Raw genomic sequence first — 18232 nt, 5'->3', positions numbered from 1 at the left:
TTCACCTCACCGTGAGGGTGATTCTGTTGCCACGTGGTTTTTTGTGACAGTAGTTGCTATTCTTGTTCTGAAATGATGTATTTGTAGATCATGGAGTCGAGCCATTAATTATAGTCGTTCAAAACCTTCAAAGTCTGAACACAATTTGAATTTACCACTGGGTCAGATTCTACTAATTTTCCACCAAAGAATATTTTGGGTTGAGAAAAAGCACCCGAAGTGTAGTTTTATAATAGATTTCCATATGGTGTATGTTCATTGACAGATACAACATACTTCAGGCAAAAGATGGAAAACCATTTGGAAGATGGCCGTTTTCTTGGGAGTTAAGGTACAAATTTGATGGCTTTACTGTAGATCTACGAAATGTAAAGTCAGACGACAGACTATTTTATCTTTTATTTTCATATGAAAATAGATTTTAAGCAAAATCCAAAAATAAAATTTGACACTATAAATGAAGGGCTTGAGTACATTTTTTTTTTTCTCTACGTAGCTATAATTTCACCAGTTTATAGCTTCCAATTTGCAATTACAATCAGCAGTAGTTTTATGGCAACACATTCAAAGATAAAAAAAAACAAAACCCTCAGCCATCTAGGACGCTGGTTTAAGTTGTACACAACGATTCCCGTATGTACATGTGATTTACAAAAACCCTGGCATTTAACGATACAGGTGGGGTAAGCTACAGTGGAGGTGCAGCATCTGAGTTCACTGGATCTTGATAAAAACCAAGCGGCACTCCAGTTACGAAGTGAGGTAGAGAAGGTATTTCCTCAGATGGGTTTCCGCATCTGGCTGAACAGTTCTCTTCCTGCAGTTAAGACAAAAGGGAGGAATTCTTGCAACAGTAACCAAAGTATTAACAGAACCAAGTGACAGCGCCATGGCTAACAGGTAAAAGACCTACTTGAGTACCTCTTTGGAAAAATGTTTTGAGATGAACCACTGTGTAAAATTACCCAAGCGTAAAGGGAAAAGCTTAAGACTGTGTAAGACCGAATTGAAGGTCCTCCAACTGGAAGTGGTAGTTAAAAGAACTCTGTAATACGTACCCCCATGAGCCGGGAGCTGGGAATGGCATCAGTGTCGGTAACTGTCCAGAAATTGTGACGGACCCTGTAGAACCTGGAAGGAGCTCTGCAAAGGGAGATGAAAACACTGGGCTCAGAAGCCAGCCCCTAACTCCAACTCCGTTCAGGCTTTCATCCCACACACCTGGATTGCGACCCCAGACTCCCAAGATAATTCTGACAGTCTTCCCCCCGCCCCCCTCCTCTAACACTTGTTACTCTCCTGAATTTGAATTCAGAGCACCTCAACCCCTGGGGCCACCACTGTGAGCTGACAATTGAACTCCGCACCGATGCACTCAACCTCTGCCGCAGGCTGTCTTCCCTCTAAAGCCACCTTCTTTCCAACACCCGGTGCCTCCGACACTCTCTTAAGGCTGCCCGAGGCCCATGATGGTTCTGGTTCTGGCCTGTACCCGACTTGGTCCCACCACGGGTGTTAAGGGAATCCTGTTCAAATCTTGCTTTGCTGCTGCAGAGCTATGTGCCTATGAAAGAGGCACTGCTTCTGAATGTTCCTTGAGGCACAGCCATGCTATATACTGCTCTGCAGTGGTGACAGATGAGCCCTGAAGTCCTCGTTTCGTCTTTTGCCAGGACATTTTTCATTGTGCACAACTCCTTTATCTACAGATAGGAGGTATCTCCTAGGAGGCAAAGGCTACATGAGATAATATATGTAAAGTGCTTCGTACATGCACACAGTAGGTGCTCAAAAGTGGGAGCCGTTCCCTATCTCTGGGTCACTATTTACTAATTCCACGAGTGTGTTTCATGGTCCTCAACTATGAATAACCTCGTCTACGTCTCACACAGAATGCCTTCGTGAACTTCGGGGGTTCTAAAGACCCTGCGCTAAGAGGCCTGAGTTCAGACTTTTGCTGAGGAGGCGGAGTAGGCACACGCCAATCATTCTTCCCCACGAGAGAGGGAGACAGACCAGCTAAACCAGGACCCGGACTGGCCTCACAGCCCGAATGCTCTACTGACGGAGCAGAGAACAAGGGAATCCACCGGGGGAGCACAGCAAAGGATTCACTACGTCCCTGATAGTCTCGAGTTCTAGGCTGTTCCCGAAGCCATCACCTTATCCTTTCTATGTCTCCCACCCAATCGATTCTAGTTTTCTCAGGGACCATTTAAAACAAGCAAGTCTTCCATAAGACAAGTTTTCCAGAGACTTGAAGGTGGCATTTATGTTCTGAGTCTCCTCTGTGTAGACTGTGGCCCCCAAAGCGTTCAGAGACTTCCCATGTGTAGAACAGAGCCTCCTCTTACCTGGCTCGGTCCAGGTCGAGAGTCCTCAGCAAGGGAAGACTCTGTCTGAGACAGACTGGGTGACGCCGTGGAGTCTCCAGAGGTGCTGGTGACCAGTTCCCCCAGAGCATCGACCTGTCTCCTCAGGCTGTGTAAAGTGCCCTCTGTCTGCCGCTTCCCCTTAATTAACACTTCCGCTTGCTTGGACATACAGTGTCGAAGCTGGGCCTGAAAGTGTCACGGTGAAATTTAGGGTTTTACACAGAAGCAACGTACCTGAACGATCAGTAGTCTCCTCATCTTAACACCGATAGGCAAATCTGACGATTCTAAAGTAGGAATGGCTGCTGAAAATGCTCTTGTCCTCAAGAAAAAAAAGAAATCCAGGAGGATGCTGGTGGCTACTCTCAGTGTGCGGAAAACTTGGATCATTCCGCGTTGTCATTAACTGGGCCTTTTTTTTTTTTTTTTTTAATGTTTGTTTATTTTGAGAGAGGCAGGGGAGGGGCAGGGGGAGAGAGAGAATCTTAAGCAGGCTCTGTGCCCAGCACTCAGCCCCAAGTGGGGCTCAGTCCCACGACCCTGGGATCATGACCTGAGCCACAATTAAGAGTCAGGCGCTTCACTGAGTCACCCAGGCACCCCGACCTGGGCCTCTTGCTCGGCCTGTTCTCTCCACCGTAACAACGCTTAGGATTTCTGCACCCCTGGCCTCCCCATTAAATGACTACCTCGTCTCTCTCTTTTCCGCCCAGACTTAGCAGAAGATGGGTTTATACGTGATATCTTCAGTGTCTCTCACAGTATATTCAATCCTCAGCCCCACACTATTTGCGACTTGCCCCTGTGCTGTTTCTTCAAAATGATTCTCTCCGAGGCTACGGCAGTTCTAACACAACTTTCTGTGATGACGGGAATGTTCTGTATCTGTGCTGTCCAAAAGCGTTAGCACTAGCCACAGGTGGCTATTGAGTCACTAAAAATGTGACAACTGAAGCACTCGATTTTCAACCTGATTTAATTATAATTCGTTTACATTTAAACAGCCACACGTGACTGGAGGCTATGGCACATCAAGGGCCTCCACTCCCTCAACACGGTTCACGGCTCCTCCTCAGCCATGCTGTATATGTAGCCATTCTCCAAAGACACATCCTGTCCTCTCATTCTATCCCCCTCCCACTTTCCAACTCCCACCTACACCCTTCACCCCCAAATCGTTAGGTCAACACTGACCGCTAAATCCCAGACTCTGCAGCTACCCAGGGAGAGGGCGGCCCTGGTTGGCTCACAGGCCTTCAGGCTCCGCGTGTTCTGAGCCTAACAACTTCCCGTCTGACACCCAAGCCTACTTTTCCAGTAGTGCCAGTCTTTCCCCCAACCACTGGCCTGGGAGCCCGTTCTGGTTCATCACTGCATCTCTACTTTCTGTCCCAAGTACTCGGCTTCTGTCAGTTGGAGCTGAGGCAAAGCAGCACTACACAGGCTAAGAACACTGGGCCGAACACCACAGTTCATGGTTTTCAATACCGTACTGACTGTGCGATGCCAACTTCTCTGAGCCTCGACCATGCGATCTAGAAAACTGCTGGTGCCGTTAACAGAGGGAACGACAGCAGTGCATGTAGGTGAGCAATTTCCCCTACTCTCCTCAACACACCAAGGGTCTCCTACCATATTGTTTCAAAGGGGGACTTTGCAGGGCGCATGGGTGGTTCAGTCAGCGAAGCGTCCGACTCTTGATTTCAGCTCAGGTCATGATTCCGGGGTCGTGGGTTTGAGCCCTGCGTGGGGCTCTGTGCTGAGCGTGGAGCCTGCTTACTATTCTCTCCCTTTGGCCCTCTGCCCCTCCCCCACTTGCACACGTGCACGCTCTCTCTAAAATAAAAAAATGAAAGAGAAATAAAAAATAATAAAGGGCAACCTTGAGTCGATCTTCACGGTGACGCAGTTTCTCTCGGAGTGCCTCTCCACGCCAGTGTTCATCCTTTTTCAGAGACAGGGGGAAACATCAGAGTCCCAGACACCACTAGCCTTTCTCGCCTCCCACCCTCCCCCAGCCCCATTCTGGTTTTCAGCTTATGGGGGGTTGGGGGAGGAGGTGGGAATAAAATCATCCTTCTTCAGAGTCCAGAGATCAGTGGGATAAACCCTTACCATTATGTGAATCTGGGAAAAATTCAGTTTTTCTTCAAAAGGTGATGGTCTCTCACTCACGGTGAATGGGAAGTTTTCTTTCAAGCTTTCCAACCCTCCCTCTAGGTTTTCATTCCTTTCCCAAATAGCCTCCAGATCTGCTGGTAGTTCTGGAAGAAACTGGTTGAGATTCTTCAGGCTGGTTCTGATTTCATCCTTCACCTCACATTTAAGTGATCTCATCGCCTCACTGATTTCCATTTGTCTTCTCTCCAAATCTTTTTGGTTTGTCATCTAAAGAGTGAGAGTCAAATACCATTGGGTAAGGTCTGGGACTTACACGGAACTGAACTATTTAATGCATCAAATATGTCTGGAACTTTCCATCTGCAGAATTAAGCTCTCCCACTCTCGGCGTAAACGGCTCTCAGCCTGGTTACATTACACGATGGCAGAGCTTTCTCCTGGGGTCATTCCTTCTTGCCTGGGGATCTGGGTCCCATAGACTTGTTTCTGGCAGAAAATCTAACATTTCAACACAGTTCGTTGGGACGTGATAAAATTTCATGCTGAAGAACTGCCACTTTCCTTTCAAAAACTAACAGAAGAAGCCTGCCGCACTTAAGGGGATTTTAGAAGTACATTTTAAACGAATGCTTTTTTCTTGTAGAGGTGATTTCTCAATTTTAAGACTAGAAAAAAAAGATTTGATTTAAAGGACATTCTCAGAATCGGCTTTTTACAACTCGCACAAAGAAATGCTCCTATTCAGAGAGCTATTTAAGAAAAAAACCCTGAGCCCCGCGGGGAGTGAGCAAGCCCAGCGAGCGTCGTCTGCCCGGCCGGCCCGTGGGGTCCCCGGGCGCGCACCTGTTTCCTGAGATCCACGTACTCGCGCTGCATCTGGCTGAGCTCCTTCATCAGGCGCCTGGCCCGCTCGTGGTTGTCCTGGGCCACCTGTTCGATTGTTGCCATTTCCTTCTGCATGCAGCTGTTCTCCTGCTTTTGCTCCTGGCACGGGAGGAGGAAAATGACCCCGGGGTCCGGCACGTGGACGCGTGCGTGCATCACGGCCTTACACGCCCACCAGTTCTGACACTTGCCATCTGGGCTCCAGCTGTCAAGTGGGGATAATGCCACCTGCCTTCTTCAGCAGCTGTGGCAGAGCTGGGAGTCCATACGCGGGCCGAGCCTGTTAGCCCACGGTCGGAATTCTGCGTCTGCAACGTTACCCGTGACAACACGTTACTTTCCGTTTCTCCCCCTCCGTTAACTGTCTGTGACGAGCACGGTACTACCTCATCACAGAGCCATCTGGAGGATGAAAATTTAGATGCCCAGATCTTTGCAATCGCGTCGCCGAATCGCTAGTTGTCAGTGTATACAGCACCCTCTGGGGAGCAACACACCCGTTCACACAACAGGATGACATCGATTTCCTTCAGGCGGTGTCAGAAAAGTCCATTCCCGTTGACAGTCTCTACTCCTGCCTATCTGCCTCCACCCACCGTGAGCTGTTTTGGACCTCCCCAAATTTTTATCCTAAATGTATTTTAGGGATAAAAGCCCGGGAGACTGAACTCCTTGGTTTCAGGACGATGATGAATTAAAGCGAAGGCTGACTGAAAAGGGCAGGATGAGATCCGTGAGTGCTGACTGCAGCGGGGCAAAGATGTCTCCAGAAGGCTTCCTCCCCCAGAACCCTCTCCAGCCCCTGCGGGTGGAGGCGCAGGCAGGGGCTCCCTTGCGGAGAACGCTCTCTGCTTTGTGGTGACACTGTCTGGTCACGTGACCATCTTTCCAGCCGGCCGGGCTCCTCTAGGGCTGGCGGCTCAGACTCAGGCAAAACACCATCAGCTTCAAGCTCAAATCAGGCACAGACACACCAGAAACAACAGTCGGGTTAGGGACCGGGTTGACAGGTCACTGATTTTGTCTACACCGAAGCAGTTTTTAGTCGAAGGATTTAAGGGCGCGAATTCCACGACAGCTACCAGGGCCGCGGGGACTCACCAGAAGGTTCTTCTCCAGCTGGCTCCGCTGGACCCGAAGTGCTTCCTTCAGGCTGGCGACCTGCTTCTCGGCTTTCTTCCTTTCTGTCAAGAACTGGTTCCGCAAGAGGCTGAAGTCTGCCCTCATAGAGTCCGCCTCTTTCTGGAGAGTCAGTAGCTCACTTGACCTTTCCGTTAGTTGCTGCTCCCGTTCCGAAAGCTGTCGTTCTGAAACGAGCATTTTGAGTAGTTTAGCCAGAGGCCCCGGGCTGGCCGTGGGCGGGTTGCATAACGCCATGTCACCCGCTCAGGCATCACGGAGTCTTCCAACTCCCCCCTGACCCACATCAGAGCCCAGATGAAGGTGCCTCCTGACATCACTGGGTCCTGGAGGGCCGGATCCCAAAGTGACAGACAGCTACTGTCTTCCCTTTGGGTGTCTGAGAGCAGTGAGAATACAGCAATCCTGAGGTGCAGGAGGCCTGGAACAGACGGCCGAAATGCTTCTTATAAACCTGCACGGAGGTGCACCAGTGCTTCTCCTTCACGGGAGGCAGCGCGGTGCAAAGAACATGGGATCTGGAGCAGCATGAGCCTTACCCGATACAGGAGGCGCCTACTTCCTGGCGTTCAACGGGAATTGTGTATGCGAACGCGAAGTACCTAGTGAGTACTCCATAAATAATGTTTATGAAAAACACTGACGCTCAAAATAGATTTTTCTGGGGCACCTGGGTGGTTCAACCAGTTAAGCAGCCGACTTCGGCTCAGGTCGTGATCTCACAGTCCGTGGGTTCGAGCCCCGCATCGGGCTCTGTGCTGACAAGCTCAGAGCCTGGAGCCTGCTTCAGATTCTGCGTCTCCCTCTCTCTCTCTCCCACTCTCCCTCTCTCTCAAAAATAAACATTAAAAAAAATGTTTTTAAATAAATAAAACAGGCTTTTCTAATCATACTCTTTGGAGTAACACCCTGTCCAGGTTTTACTTTTCACACGTCTGGTGTGGTCAGGTGCAGCACATCTGGGAAGTTTCGTTGTCACGATGAAATGGCTGGGTCTGCGTGTATCAAGAGTTGCTGGGGAAAAAGGACTAATAACCCTTTCACTGAGTTCACTCGGGGAGAGCAAAGTTTTCTGAACATTACTAAACCCTGAAGCCTAAGAACAGAATCATTCATTGATGTGGGAACAATGATTCACCCTGGACTTCCATCTTGACCGAGATATGGCTCAGGAGAGCGCCGACAGCCCCCAAAACGAACACCTGTATTTTGGTACCATTCACTATGTCAAACTGAGACAGAAGTGGAACTGTTAATACTGTTTTCTGATTGGTTGAGATGAAATGGAACACTGTTCCGAAAGCTCAAAACAATGTACTGCTTCACAGAAGGCCTTTAGATCAAGTGCCTTCTGGCACCTCTCTGCCTGAACGTCGCTCTTCCTGGAGGCAGCATTCTGGAAGAAGGCAACGTGGTCAAGTAGAAAGACCTGACAGCCTCAGGGTCAAATCCCGTCTCCACAGAGACAAGTGCCCCGTGTCCTCTCTCACAGGGCTGGCAGGACCCAGGGGCGGGGGGTGGGGGGGGGGGGGGGGGGCGGGGGGCGGCATCTCCTTCCTGCCGTGCTCCTCCCGATGCCCTGCCGGGCCGGGGCCAGGCTCGGGTCTCCCTGACACACTTGCCAGACCGCCACGTTGGGGAATACGTACTGGTCTGGGAGAGCGCTTTCTCCAGGGTCTCACTCCACCTCTCCTCTTCCTGCAAAGCCCTGACACGCTCCTCCGCCACCAACACCTTTGTGAGCACCTGGTCCAGCTTGCTCTTCTGCTTCGTTAATTCCTTTTCCAGCTCTTGCTGCTGCTCCTTCAGAGTCGCCTTACTGGCTTCTAACTTCTTTTCTTCACATTCTGTCTCTTTCTGGAGTCTCTGAAACATCTTAACAGAGAATAACCTTAGTCATAAAATAACAAACACAGGTGTCCCAGGTGAGGGAAACTTCATGGGCGCTAGATATTTTCAAGTCCAAGAGAAAGCAGAAAACATCCCACAGTGACAGACAGCGGGGGCTGGAAAACTATTTGGCTGGCACGTGAGGCGGGGATTCACGCAGCAAATGGCATGTGGCCATCAAGATTCTTTCCGGGAGCGATGTTCTGCAGTCTTAATGGTCCACAAATATTAATGCCAAGAGAGTCAAAGTGCTGGTGTGAAACCCTCCCCGGTTACACAGGGCAGTGAAGGGAAGTTAGTCCTACGGGGGACCCCTCATAGCTTCCGCCTGGGGAGAAAACGCCCGAGTGACAAAGCGTGTCCTTTTCTGTCACGCCATAGATGTGCAGTACCGTTTCTTGTTGGGCTAGCTTCGCCTTGGTTTCTTCAATCTCCGTCTGAAGCACCTGAAGCTGTTGTTGCTTTGTCTCCCCTTCTTTCTGGCAGTCTTCAAGCTTCTTCCTCCATTCCTCGACGTCCTTCTGGAGCCTGGTCTGCTCGCTGAGCAGCACGTCCTTCTGCTCGGCGATGTCAAGCAGGTCCTTCGTGTGACAGAACAAACGGAAGCTACTAACAAAGCCATCCATCCGTTCCAGGGCTGGCCAGTGCCCCTCCTGGCACCAGTCAAGTCTGACGACGTGAGAAGCATCTCAGAAGTCCCACGTCCTCTATTACCTCAACAAACTTATTTAAGGCCCCCGAAGTGCAACTTAATCATCAGGTTTCCTCTGTTTAGTGTCTCAAGAGTAGGACGACAGAAGACGCTGAAACCTAAGAGACCGAGTTCTTCTGAACTTTAGTTGCTTAGTCACTGAGGTGGGAATAAACAACACCCACCTCACAAGATTGCTAAGAAGATTAAGGAGAGCTGTGAATAAGGCTTAATTCCTATTGAAAATGAACCTAAAGTCATGGTTTTGTTACTATTTGAAATATTTATGTGGGTTGAAAAACTCAAGAAAACAGTAACTTCTTCTTTCTGCAAGGAATCCAAATTAAACATTTCTTTTAAAAATGTTTATTTGAGGGGGAAAGAGAAAGAGAAAGAAAGAGCATGAGTGCGGGAGGGGCAGAGAGAAAAGGAAGGAGAGAGAATCCCAAGCAGGCCCTGTGCTGTGAGCACAGAGCCTGACATGGGGCTCGATCTCACCAACTGTGAGAGCATGACCTGAGCCGAGATCAAGAGCTGGACGCACAACCGACGGAGCCATCCGGGCGCCCCTCAAATTGAAAAAAAGTTCCATTTCTAACAACACAGAAAATACTCATTAGAGCCTGTGTAAGAATTTTTTAAAGATGGGATACTTTGATTTGAAGTTTTCTACATCTTAGAAACACAGAATCCTTAAGGTAGATGGAGGGATTTAGACGTCTAATCAAACTCCTAATCTACACAGTGAAAACCGAAGACCAGAACTTGCCTGAGGTTCTCTGAAACTTAAATTACACACTGTTCTCACAGGACGACACTCAGTTACCTTTAAGAAGACTGTCAGAAGTAGAAGGGTCAAGAACAGCTCTCAACGAACATCTGATAAGACGGATGCCCAGATCCCCTGCAGGTGGCAGTTACCGTGCAGCTCAATGAATGACCGCGTCTAAGCCCAGCCTTTGGGGGCCTTGTCTGTGCCATGGATAAGAGATGGTCCATCTGGTGCCTAAAGCTCCCCAGAGGGGCTGCTGAAGGGTGGGCTCTGCTCTAGCTTCCCACCTTACTTATGACCTTTGAGTGAAACTTAAATGAGAAAATCACTGCTCTGCACCAAAAGGTGTGTGTATGTACGTCTTTGTTATATGAAGACCCGCTGGGACCTGCTGGCGTGACAAGGAACCAACCTACTTGATTTGTTTGTTATTTGAACCAGTGGTCTGCATGCCTTCAGGACAGTACTGGAAGATCGCATTTGTTACGGAGCTTACCCGTTTTGCTAGGTTCAGATGGTCTTGGACATCAGCTAGTTCTTTCTGTAGTGAGTTTACTGCTTCTTGTTTTTCTATAGAAATAATATTTACATAAAACGAATACATTCGTATGCATTTTCCAAATCCCCATCGGCCCCCCAAAGAAAGTGGAGGTGAACATAAACTTAGCTGTTACACGTATGGCTTATACCATGTCATCTTACTAAAAGGTCAGAAGAAAGAGTGACATGTGCAGCACATACACCTGGGCATGGCGTTCAGGTTTGTAAAGACTTACATGTTCGAAACCTCACAATAAAAACAGTTTCTAGACAATGCCTAGCGTTGATGACGTGCATGGCTCAGAAATGAGTACCTTCTACAATGCGGACAGAAATGTAAATTTGATACACCCTTAAAGGGAGACAATTTGGGGAACAGGTTTTATATCTATACTGGCTTTGTCACTTACTAGCTGTAAGCCACTTCTCACTTGAGTTAAGCCACAAGGAAACTAAGCTTTCCTCACCTATAAATGGGTGAAATAGTTTCTGTCTCACAAAAATGTTACCAGGATTAAATGAAAAAAATGCATATCAAATAACTGCATCACGTCTAAGACAGAGTAAGTGCTTAACAAGCATGTTGTTAGCTAGGATTACTTAGTAACTTCTCCTAATCGTGAATATTTACAAAGATTTGGTAATAAAGGCATTATCTGCATTTTTTTTTTAATCACACACCCACAGCCCAAGGAAAAAATCTGGAAAGATATTCACCAACCTGTCAACAGGAATTCCCTCTGAGGGTGTTTATTTCATTTTTTGACCTATGTTTTTAAATTGTTCTTTAAGGAACATCAACTAATTTTTTAAGCGGCTCTATTGAGACAGAATCCACACACCATGCCCTTCACCTGTTTATGCAATTCAGTGGCTTCAAGTATATTCACGGAGTCGTGCAAACACCACCACCATCTATTTTAGAACATTTTTGTCACTTCTAAAATAAACCCCATGCCCATTAGCAAGGAGTTATTTCTAGAATAAGAAAAGCAGACAATGAAAAGCAGCAGCCAGAGCAGGAAAGAGCCTCGTCTCTCCCACCATGCGGCCGCCTACCTCGGAGCTGCTGCTGCGTGGCTGCCATGTCTTTGTGCAGTGAGAGCTTCTCTCTGTGCAGTCGGTCCAGCCCCTGCTGCAGGTTTCTGACATCCGATTCCAGCTTCTCTAAGTTTGCCTGCTCCATTTTGCTATTCTCTTCTGCAGCTGCCAAAACCCTACCGTCCAAGCAGAGTAAGTCAGACTATGAAACGTAAAATAAAATGTTCAAGTACGCACAAGACACAACCGAGGAAGAGTGTTCTGCCCTCACGGGGTAGTTACGGACTACGAATGAGCATAAATCTTCACAAAACCGAAGGCTCTTCAACTCCTTTTCAAAAGACGTCTTGTTTTCCGCTTTCCAAACAGGAGATTTTTGGAAAAGGGACTCCCTAAACTGAAGCTTTATAAACACCAGGGATAAAAACATGGACAGCACTCAGAATTCCAAAAGTCTGGCGATTAAAACAGATCGCTAGCTTCTCATCAGTGAGAAAGCAGGAAACACGATTGTGCATGTAATAGGATTTGTCCAAAAGACAGACAGGCACGAGCATAACTTCTTTTACGTAAATGGAGTCCTACAGTAGGGGCTTGCTTTTGTCTTTTGTCTGGCTTCTCCCCCTGAGCGTAGTCCCTTTGAGTCATTCATGTTGTTGTGTGTAAGCAACACCGCATTCCCTTTCCATTGCTACATGGTATTCCAAGGGATGGGTGTACTGGAATCGGTCTATGCATTCACCAGCTGATGGGACTTTTAGGCTGTTTCCATGTTTGGGCTGTTGCAAATAAAGCTGCCATGAACATCAATGCCTGTCATTCTTTGTATAAACGTACACTTTCACTTCTGAAGAACAATCTAGGAGTGGAATGGCTAGGTCTTCCGGTAGGTGTTAGTTTCCAAAATAACTGCCAAACCATGCTCCGAAGTGCCCTAACAATTTACACTGCCAGCAACTGTGTATGAAAATACATACGCGAACATTTGGTATGGTCAGTGTTTAATTTTAGCCCTTCTAATAGGTGTGTAATGATATCTCATTGTGGTTTTAATTTGCATTTTCTGCGGGGCCTGCGTGGTGCAGTTGGTTAAACGTCTTTTAATTTTTTTTTTGTTTATGTATTTATTTTGAGACAGAGAGAGAGGGAGAGCACACTCAGGGAAGGGACAGAGAGAGAGAGAGAGAGAGAGCACAAATCCCAAGCAGGCTCTGCACTCACAGCCCAGAGCCGATGCGGGGTTCAAACTCACGAGTTTTATGAACTCATAAATTCAGGAGTTGGACGTTGCACCGACTGAATCACCCAGGCACCCCCGACTCTTGATCTCAGCTCAGGTCATGATGTCACAGTTTATGAGTTTGAGATCCACATCAGGCTCTGCACTGATGGTGCGGAGCCTGCTTGGGATTCTGTCTCTCCTTCTCTCTGCCCCTCCCCCGCTTGTGCACAAGCTTGCTCACTCTCTCTCTCAAAATAAATAAAACTTTAAGAATTTGGACTTTCCTAATGGTTAATGATGTTGAGCATCTTTTTATGTGTTTATTTGCCACCCATTCATCTTAAGTAAAATGTCTTTTCAAGTCTTTTGCCCCTTTAAAAAAACTGGGTTGTTTGTTTTCTAATTACAGCTCTTTAAGATATACGTTCTGGGTACAAGTACTTTTTTTTTTTTTTTTTAAGAGGAAAGGGTTTTTTTTTAAGTTTTGTTTTGTTTTGTTTTGTTTTTTTTGAAACAGAACAAGTGTGTGCAAGCAGGTGCGGAGAGAGAGGGAGAGAGAGAGAGAATTCTAAGCAGGCTCTGCACTGCCAGGGTGAAGTGAGATGCGGGGTTGGAACTCACGAACCCTGAGATCATGACCTGAGCTGAAATCAAGAGTCGGACGCTTACTGGCCTGAGCCCCGAAGGCGGCCCTGAGTACAACTCCTTTATCGAATACATGTTGCAAAGGTTCTTCTCCCAGGCTGGGACAGGTCTTTTCATTGTCTTAACAGTGTCTTTTGAGGAGAAGTTTCAAATTCTGATGAAGCCCAATTTTACCAATTTATTCTTTTATGGATCATGCTTTTGGTGTCACATCTAGGAAATCCTGCCTAACCCGAGGTCACCAAGGTGTTTTCCCTGTGTTCTCCTACAAGTTTTATATTTAGGTTTTCACATTGATATTTATGGTCCTTTTGGGGATAATTTCTATTTATAGCATGGGTGTGGACGGAAGTTCATTTTTGGGGTTCTGGATATACAATTGGTTCAGCAACAGTTTTTGAAAAGTCTGCCTTTTCTCTACTGAAGATGATGCCTTTGCATCTTAGTCAAAATTAGTTGTCCACACATTCGTGCGTTTACTTCTGGACTTTCTGTTCTGTTCCACGGACTGCTTTGTCTATCTTTCTACCAGTACGACAGCATTTCGGTCACCACAGCTGTATGTGGGGTCTTGAAATAGGGCAGTGTTAAGCTCTGAACATTTGTTCTTTTTCAAAGTTGTTTTGGTGTCATATCTAAAAAGTTTTAGATTCTATTCTACATCCAATCTTTGCATTTCCACACGAATTTCAGAAGCAGACTCTCAATTTCTATTTTAAAAGCATGTTGCAATTTTGATTATTTTGAATCTAAAGATCAATTTGAGGAGAATGGAATCTTAACTATACTGTCTTTCTACCCACAAACAGGTATCTCTCTCCATTTATTTATATCTTCCAGCATCCATTATTTTCCTTAAACACACACACAACAGGTTATTTAAAAAAGTGCTTTGGGGGGAAAAAAGCCTAAAAGGAAATTCCCCCAGAAATGGTATTGATGAATTGTATTGTGACACTGAGTTCGTGGGGTATTTTTTTTTCCTTTTCTCTATTTTCCACTCTTTTTAAAATAGTGTGTTTATTATGCTTCAGCCTTCAAGAAGAGACCTTGCAAGCTTACTGGTTTTTGCTCTTACCGTTTGCTCTGTGCCAACTTCTTTTCCCAGCTGTCACATTTTTCTTCGAGACCTTCCTTTTCTTTGCTCAAAGACTCAACACACGACTGTAGCACTCGGGTCTCGGCAGTTATCCGCTCTATTTCCCGTCTGTCCCTCTCGAGGACCTGCTTCTGCCACTCAATTTCCCCTTTCTGTTGCAGGGCTGTCTGCTGCAGATTCTCTAACTCCAGTCTCTCCTAAGTCAGATAAAAGGGGACTCACATGTGCCCACCGAGGAAGACTGTAGTCGGCTAGGGGTAAAACGGCTTTGCTTATTACCTCCAGCACTTCAACCTGAGTCTTCTCTAACTCGGACAACTTTTGCTCATGTTGTAGCTTCAAACCTTGCAGCTCCTTGCTTTCAAGTTGCAGCATGTCCAGAATATTCTTTAGTTCTAAGAGGAACAGAACATGGCCCATGCTGTTAAATGAAGTTCACAGCACTTACAAACTGAAACAGAAAATAGTGCTATGGATACAAGAAACAATAGGTCATCAAAACATATCTGTTGTGTGAATTACTGGAGCTAACTGTATTTTAACTTAAAACAATTCTTTAAAGTCTTGTTAAACATTAATTTGTTAAATTTTGTTTAAAAATTTTAACCCCAAAACATAACAAAGATCTAGTTCTACGAGCAAGTGCTCCATCTAAATGAATTTAAAAAAAAAAATAGGAAAAACTTCAAAATATGTAAGTTGAGATTCAGATAATAATTTTTTATATTTTAAAATATAGATTTTTAAGTATTAACTTTTTTCTGATTAAAAAAAATATTTGGTCACCATAGAAAATTTCAAGAAAAGAGTAAAAAGAAAAAAAAAAAAGAAAACCCATCATTATCCCACTATCCAAATATGATCACTACGACGACAGCATCCTGACGCATTTCCTTCCAGGAGCGTGCACACACGCACGCACACGTACCACACAGATTTTCAAAATAACTTGGGACTCCACTCTATATTCAGTTTTTATCTATTTTTTCAGTCTTCCCATCGGCATTTTTGCATGCCCTTCAATGTTTGAAACATAGCTCTTAAATTGGTCATGGTTCCAAATTTTGTCATTATAAATTTTGCTGTAAGTAGTCAACTCAGCCAGCTTAATTTGTGAAGCAAGGAAATACTTACTCACTACATAAATAAATAAATAAATCCAATATTGCTGCAACGTGCATGAATGCTTGCCCTCTCTCAGAAACTAGAACTGAGCTAAATGGTTTAACAGGTATGAATGTTCAGTCCTGAAACACTGGGGGGTTGGTCCAATTTATTTTTCTATCAACAGCCTATAAGTGCTCTTCCTTCTCCACGCTCTGGTCAGCAATGATCAGGACTATTTAGCTTTTAAATAGACTTTATCAATTTGAATGACAAAAAATATTGTATTCCTTTTATCATACTGCTTTCCTTCATATCTTTAAAAGAAGTTTATTTCACTATTCATATTTTTCCTGTGATCTGGAAAAAACACTTTTCCAAACTCTGACTTTATATGATTGTTTTCCTTTAAACTTACCAGTTTTATGTTTAGACATCTGCCCTAAAACTACCTGAAGATTTTCTTCCTCTTTTTCAATTTCCTGCTTTATGAGTGCAAGTTGAGTTTTTTTTTCACTAATCTGGACATTGAGTTCTCCTTTCTGAAAACTCAGTTCTTCCAGAAGAGATTTTACTTCCTGTGCCAAAAAAAAAAAAAAAAAAAGTCAACTCCCCTCCACAAAATTATGAATGGAAATTATACTGAGAACAGTTTTGTTATTAACTATCTCATTTCACAAAAACTCCAATTTGGAAACAAGTTCAATTTTGCCTTTTATGTCAAGAACAGCACTGTATTTTATTTCCCACTAACATATTTCTGTATAACGGAAGTAAGGAAGTCACATATCGTCTTCATTTAAAATGCATAAACAGTACTTACTATGTGCAAGGCAATGTGTTATAGAAAGAAAAGGCTGACTCTGATACATCTCCTGCCCTCAAGAGGCTGAGCACCTTGGGGGAAATCAGCAAGGAGCATAAACATGGTCATGAAAGGCTCTGATGCCCTAGGAAACCTGCAGAGTGCCTCCAAACTCAGAAGAGAGAAATTCCTTCCAAGGTAAAGGAGAAGTCAGGAAAGTCAACTTGGTGGCATGAAGCTGAACCAGGAAAAATGGCTAGGATCTGGACATTCCCAAAAAGGAAATTCCTGGAGAAGAAATGGTATGAGAAAGGCACAGAGGCCGAGAACCTTGGGTATGTCCAGAAAATACTACGGGAGAGCTACCCATGCAGCCACAGCCTGGATACAGAACAGTACATCAAACTGATGTTACAGAGGATTCACGATTCAGGAATTTAGAGCTGCATTTGGAGAGAAAACTAATTAAAATATGTTAAGATAAACCTAGAACATCACCCTTGGATTCTTAAGAAAACTAGTAAAGAACACACCCTAATATGATTGCACTTCTCAGTTACTTCGGTTTCTCCCAGTCTCAGCGCCTCCTGGAGGTCAGCTTTGGCCTGGACCATGCTTCCCTGGAGTAGACGCAGCTCTTCCTTTTTATGCCCTAACTCCCTGTCCAAGACGGCCAGTTCTTGCTGCTGATCGGATACCTGCGTTCAAGAAAAGGGAAGAATGCAAAGCTTGACAACCTTCGTGCTTGCTGTGATGGAGAATATTCAGTCCAGCTAACGGTAGTGGGGAAATCAGGGGCTAGCCTAATTGTAATTATCCCAGCTGCAAGAGTCAGGAGGGCCAGGCTGGGGGTACAGGCATCAAATGCCTAATAAAGATCTTGAGTTCACATACATAAAAGCATATCCATCAAATCATAGCAAAAACAACAAGATGATAATAAGGGATATCCCTCAGGTTATGGTTTTCAAAATACTTGTGTGTCTATATACCTTATTCCATTACCTTGGCAATGGAAGTCAGGCAGGGATTTTTTAAATTTATTCATTTTGTAAATTTAAAAATGTCAACTTTAAGAATAGTACATATTTTATATAAAAAACAGAAAATGCAGATGTGCAAAAGGAAGAAAATAGATAATATTTATCTCCCCTTATCAGATGACTGCTTTTGTACTTTGATACAGACCAAAAATATAAGCATGAGTGTTCATAAACACATTTAGCATAAATGATCTTAGGGTGCATCCTGTTTGGGTTTTTTTTATTAAAAAACTCTTACTTTTTTTTTTTTTTTTTTTTTTTAGTGTTTATTTAGATTTATGAGAGAGATACAGAGCGTGAGCAGGGGAGGGGCAGAGAGAGAGGAAGACACAGAACCCGAAGCAGGCTCTAGGCTCCACGCTGTCAGCACAGAGCCCGACGTGGGGCTGGAACTCACAAACCGCAAGATCATGACCTGAGCCAAAGTCGGACACTCAGCCAACTGAGGGGTGTATCCCATTTTTAGACCCACTTCTTTTACTCAGTAATATATTCTATTTATTCTACTGAGTTGCGATTCAAATTTGGGTTGGACTCTACTCTTAATCACTAGGATACAGAGCCTCATTTATGCTTTATATCTTATTTTGTATTTTCCAGTCTTTTCTACAATCAAACATGTATTACTTTTTATAATCGTAACAGAAACGCAGGTTTCAAAGCAGCATGAACTGCTTTTCCAAGGCATCGGTTGCCATACCTGGCTTTTCAGCTTTTCCAGCTCAGCTTTCTTGGCCTGCAGGAGGGTCTCTGACTCTTTCAGGACGTGCAGGTGGTGATCCTCATTGTGTTGTGCGGCCTCGATGTCCTTCTGCAATTTCTGCAGCCTGCAAACACCAGCAGCACTGGAGCAGATCTG

The 18232-nt window shown here is 45.2% G+C and overlaps 1 protein-coding gene across 6 annotated transcripts in view; it reads right to left on the bottom strand.

Moving 5' to 3' along the window:
- Nucleotides 1–384: 384 nt before the first annotated feature.
- Nucleotides 385–18232, bottom strand: part of CNTRL (centriolin) — an 83753-nt gene continuing 65905 nt past the window's right edge. For all 6 annotated transcript variants that reach the window (XM_049628041.1, XM_049628037.1, XM_049628056.1 and 3 more), the window contains 16 exons: nucleotides 18074–18200; nucleotides 16864–17028; nucleotides 15944–16103; nucleotides 14701–14816; nucleotides 14401–14618; nucleotides 11474–11631; nucleotides 10371–10444; nucleotides 8804–8992; nucleotides 8171–8396; nucleotides 6483–6688; nucleotides 5340–5480; nucleotides 4491–4763; nucleotides 4258–4320; nucleotides 2355–2561; nucleotides 1059–1143; nucleotides 385–817 (listed from right to left, as the gene is read on the bottom strand). In XM_049628041.1, the coding sequence (XP_049483998.1) occupies nucleotides 1087–1143; nucleotides 2355–2561; nucleotides 4258–4320; nucleotides 4491–4763; nucleotides 5340–5480; nucleotides 6483–6688; nucleotides 8171–8396; nucleotides 8804–8992; nucleotides 10371–10444; nucleotides 11474–11631; nucleotides 14401–14618; nucleotides 14701–14816; nucleotides 15944–16103; nucleotides 16864–17028; nucleotides 18074–18200 (2380 nt within the window). In that variant the 3' untranslated portion in view covers nucleotides 385–817; nucleotides 1059–1086. The remainder of the gene's footprint in view (nucleotides 818–1058; nucleotides 1144–2354; nucleotides 2562–4257; nucleotides 4321–4490; nucleotides 4764–5339; nucleotides 5481–6482; nucleotides 6689–8170; nucleotides 8397–8803; nucleotides 8993–10370; nucleotides 10445–11473; nucleotides 11632–14400; nucleotides 14619–14700; nucleotides 14817–15943; nucleotides 16104–16863; nucleotides 17029–18073; nucleotides 18201–18232) is intronic.

Source organism: Panthera uncia, chromosome D4 (assembly GCF_023721935.1).
Source record: "Panthera uncia isolate 11264 chromosome D4, Puncia_PCG_1.0, whole genome shotgun sequence".
In the NCBI taxonomy this organism is placed as follows: Eukaryota; Metazoa; Chordata; class Mammalia; order Carnivora; family Felidae; genus Panthera; species Panthera uncia.
Note: the sequence above shows the minus strand (reverse complement) of the source record. Positions and strands in the feature narration are given on the sequence as shown.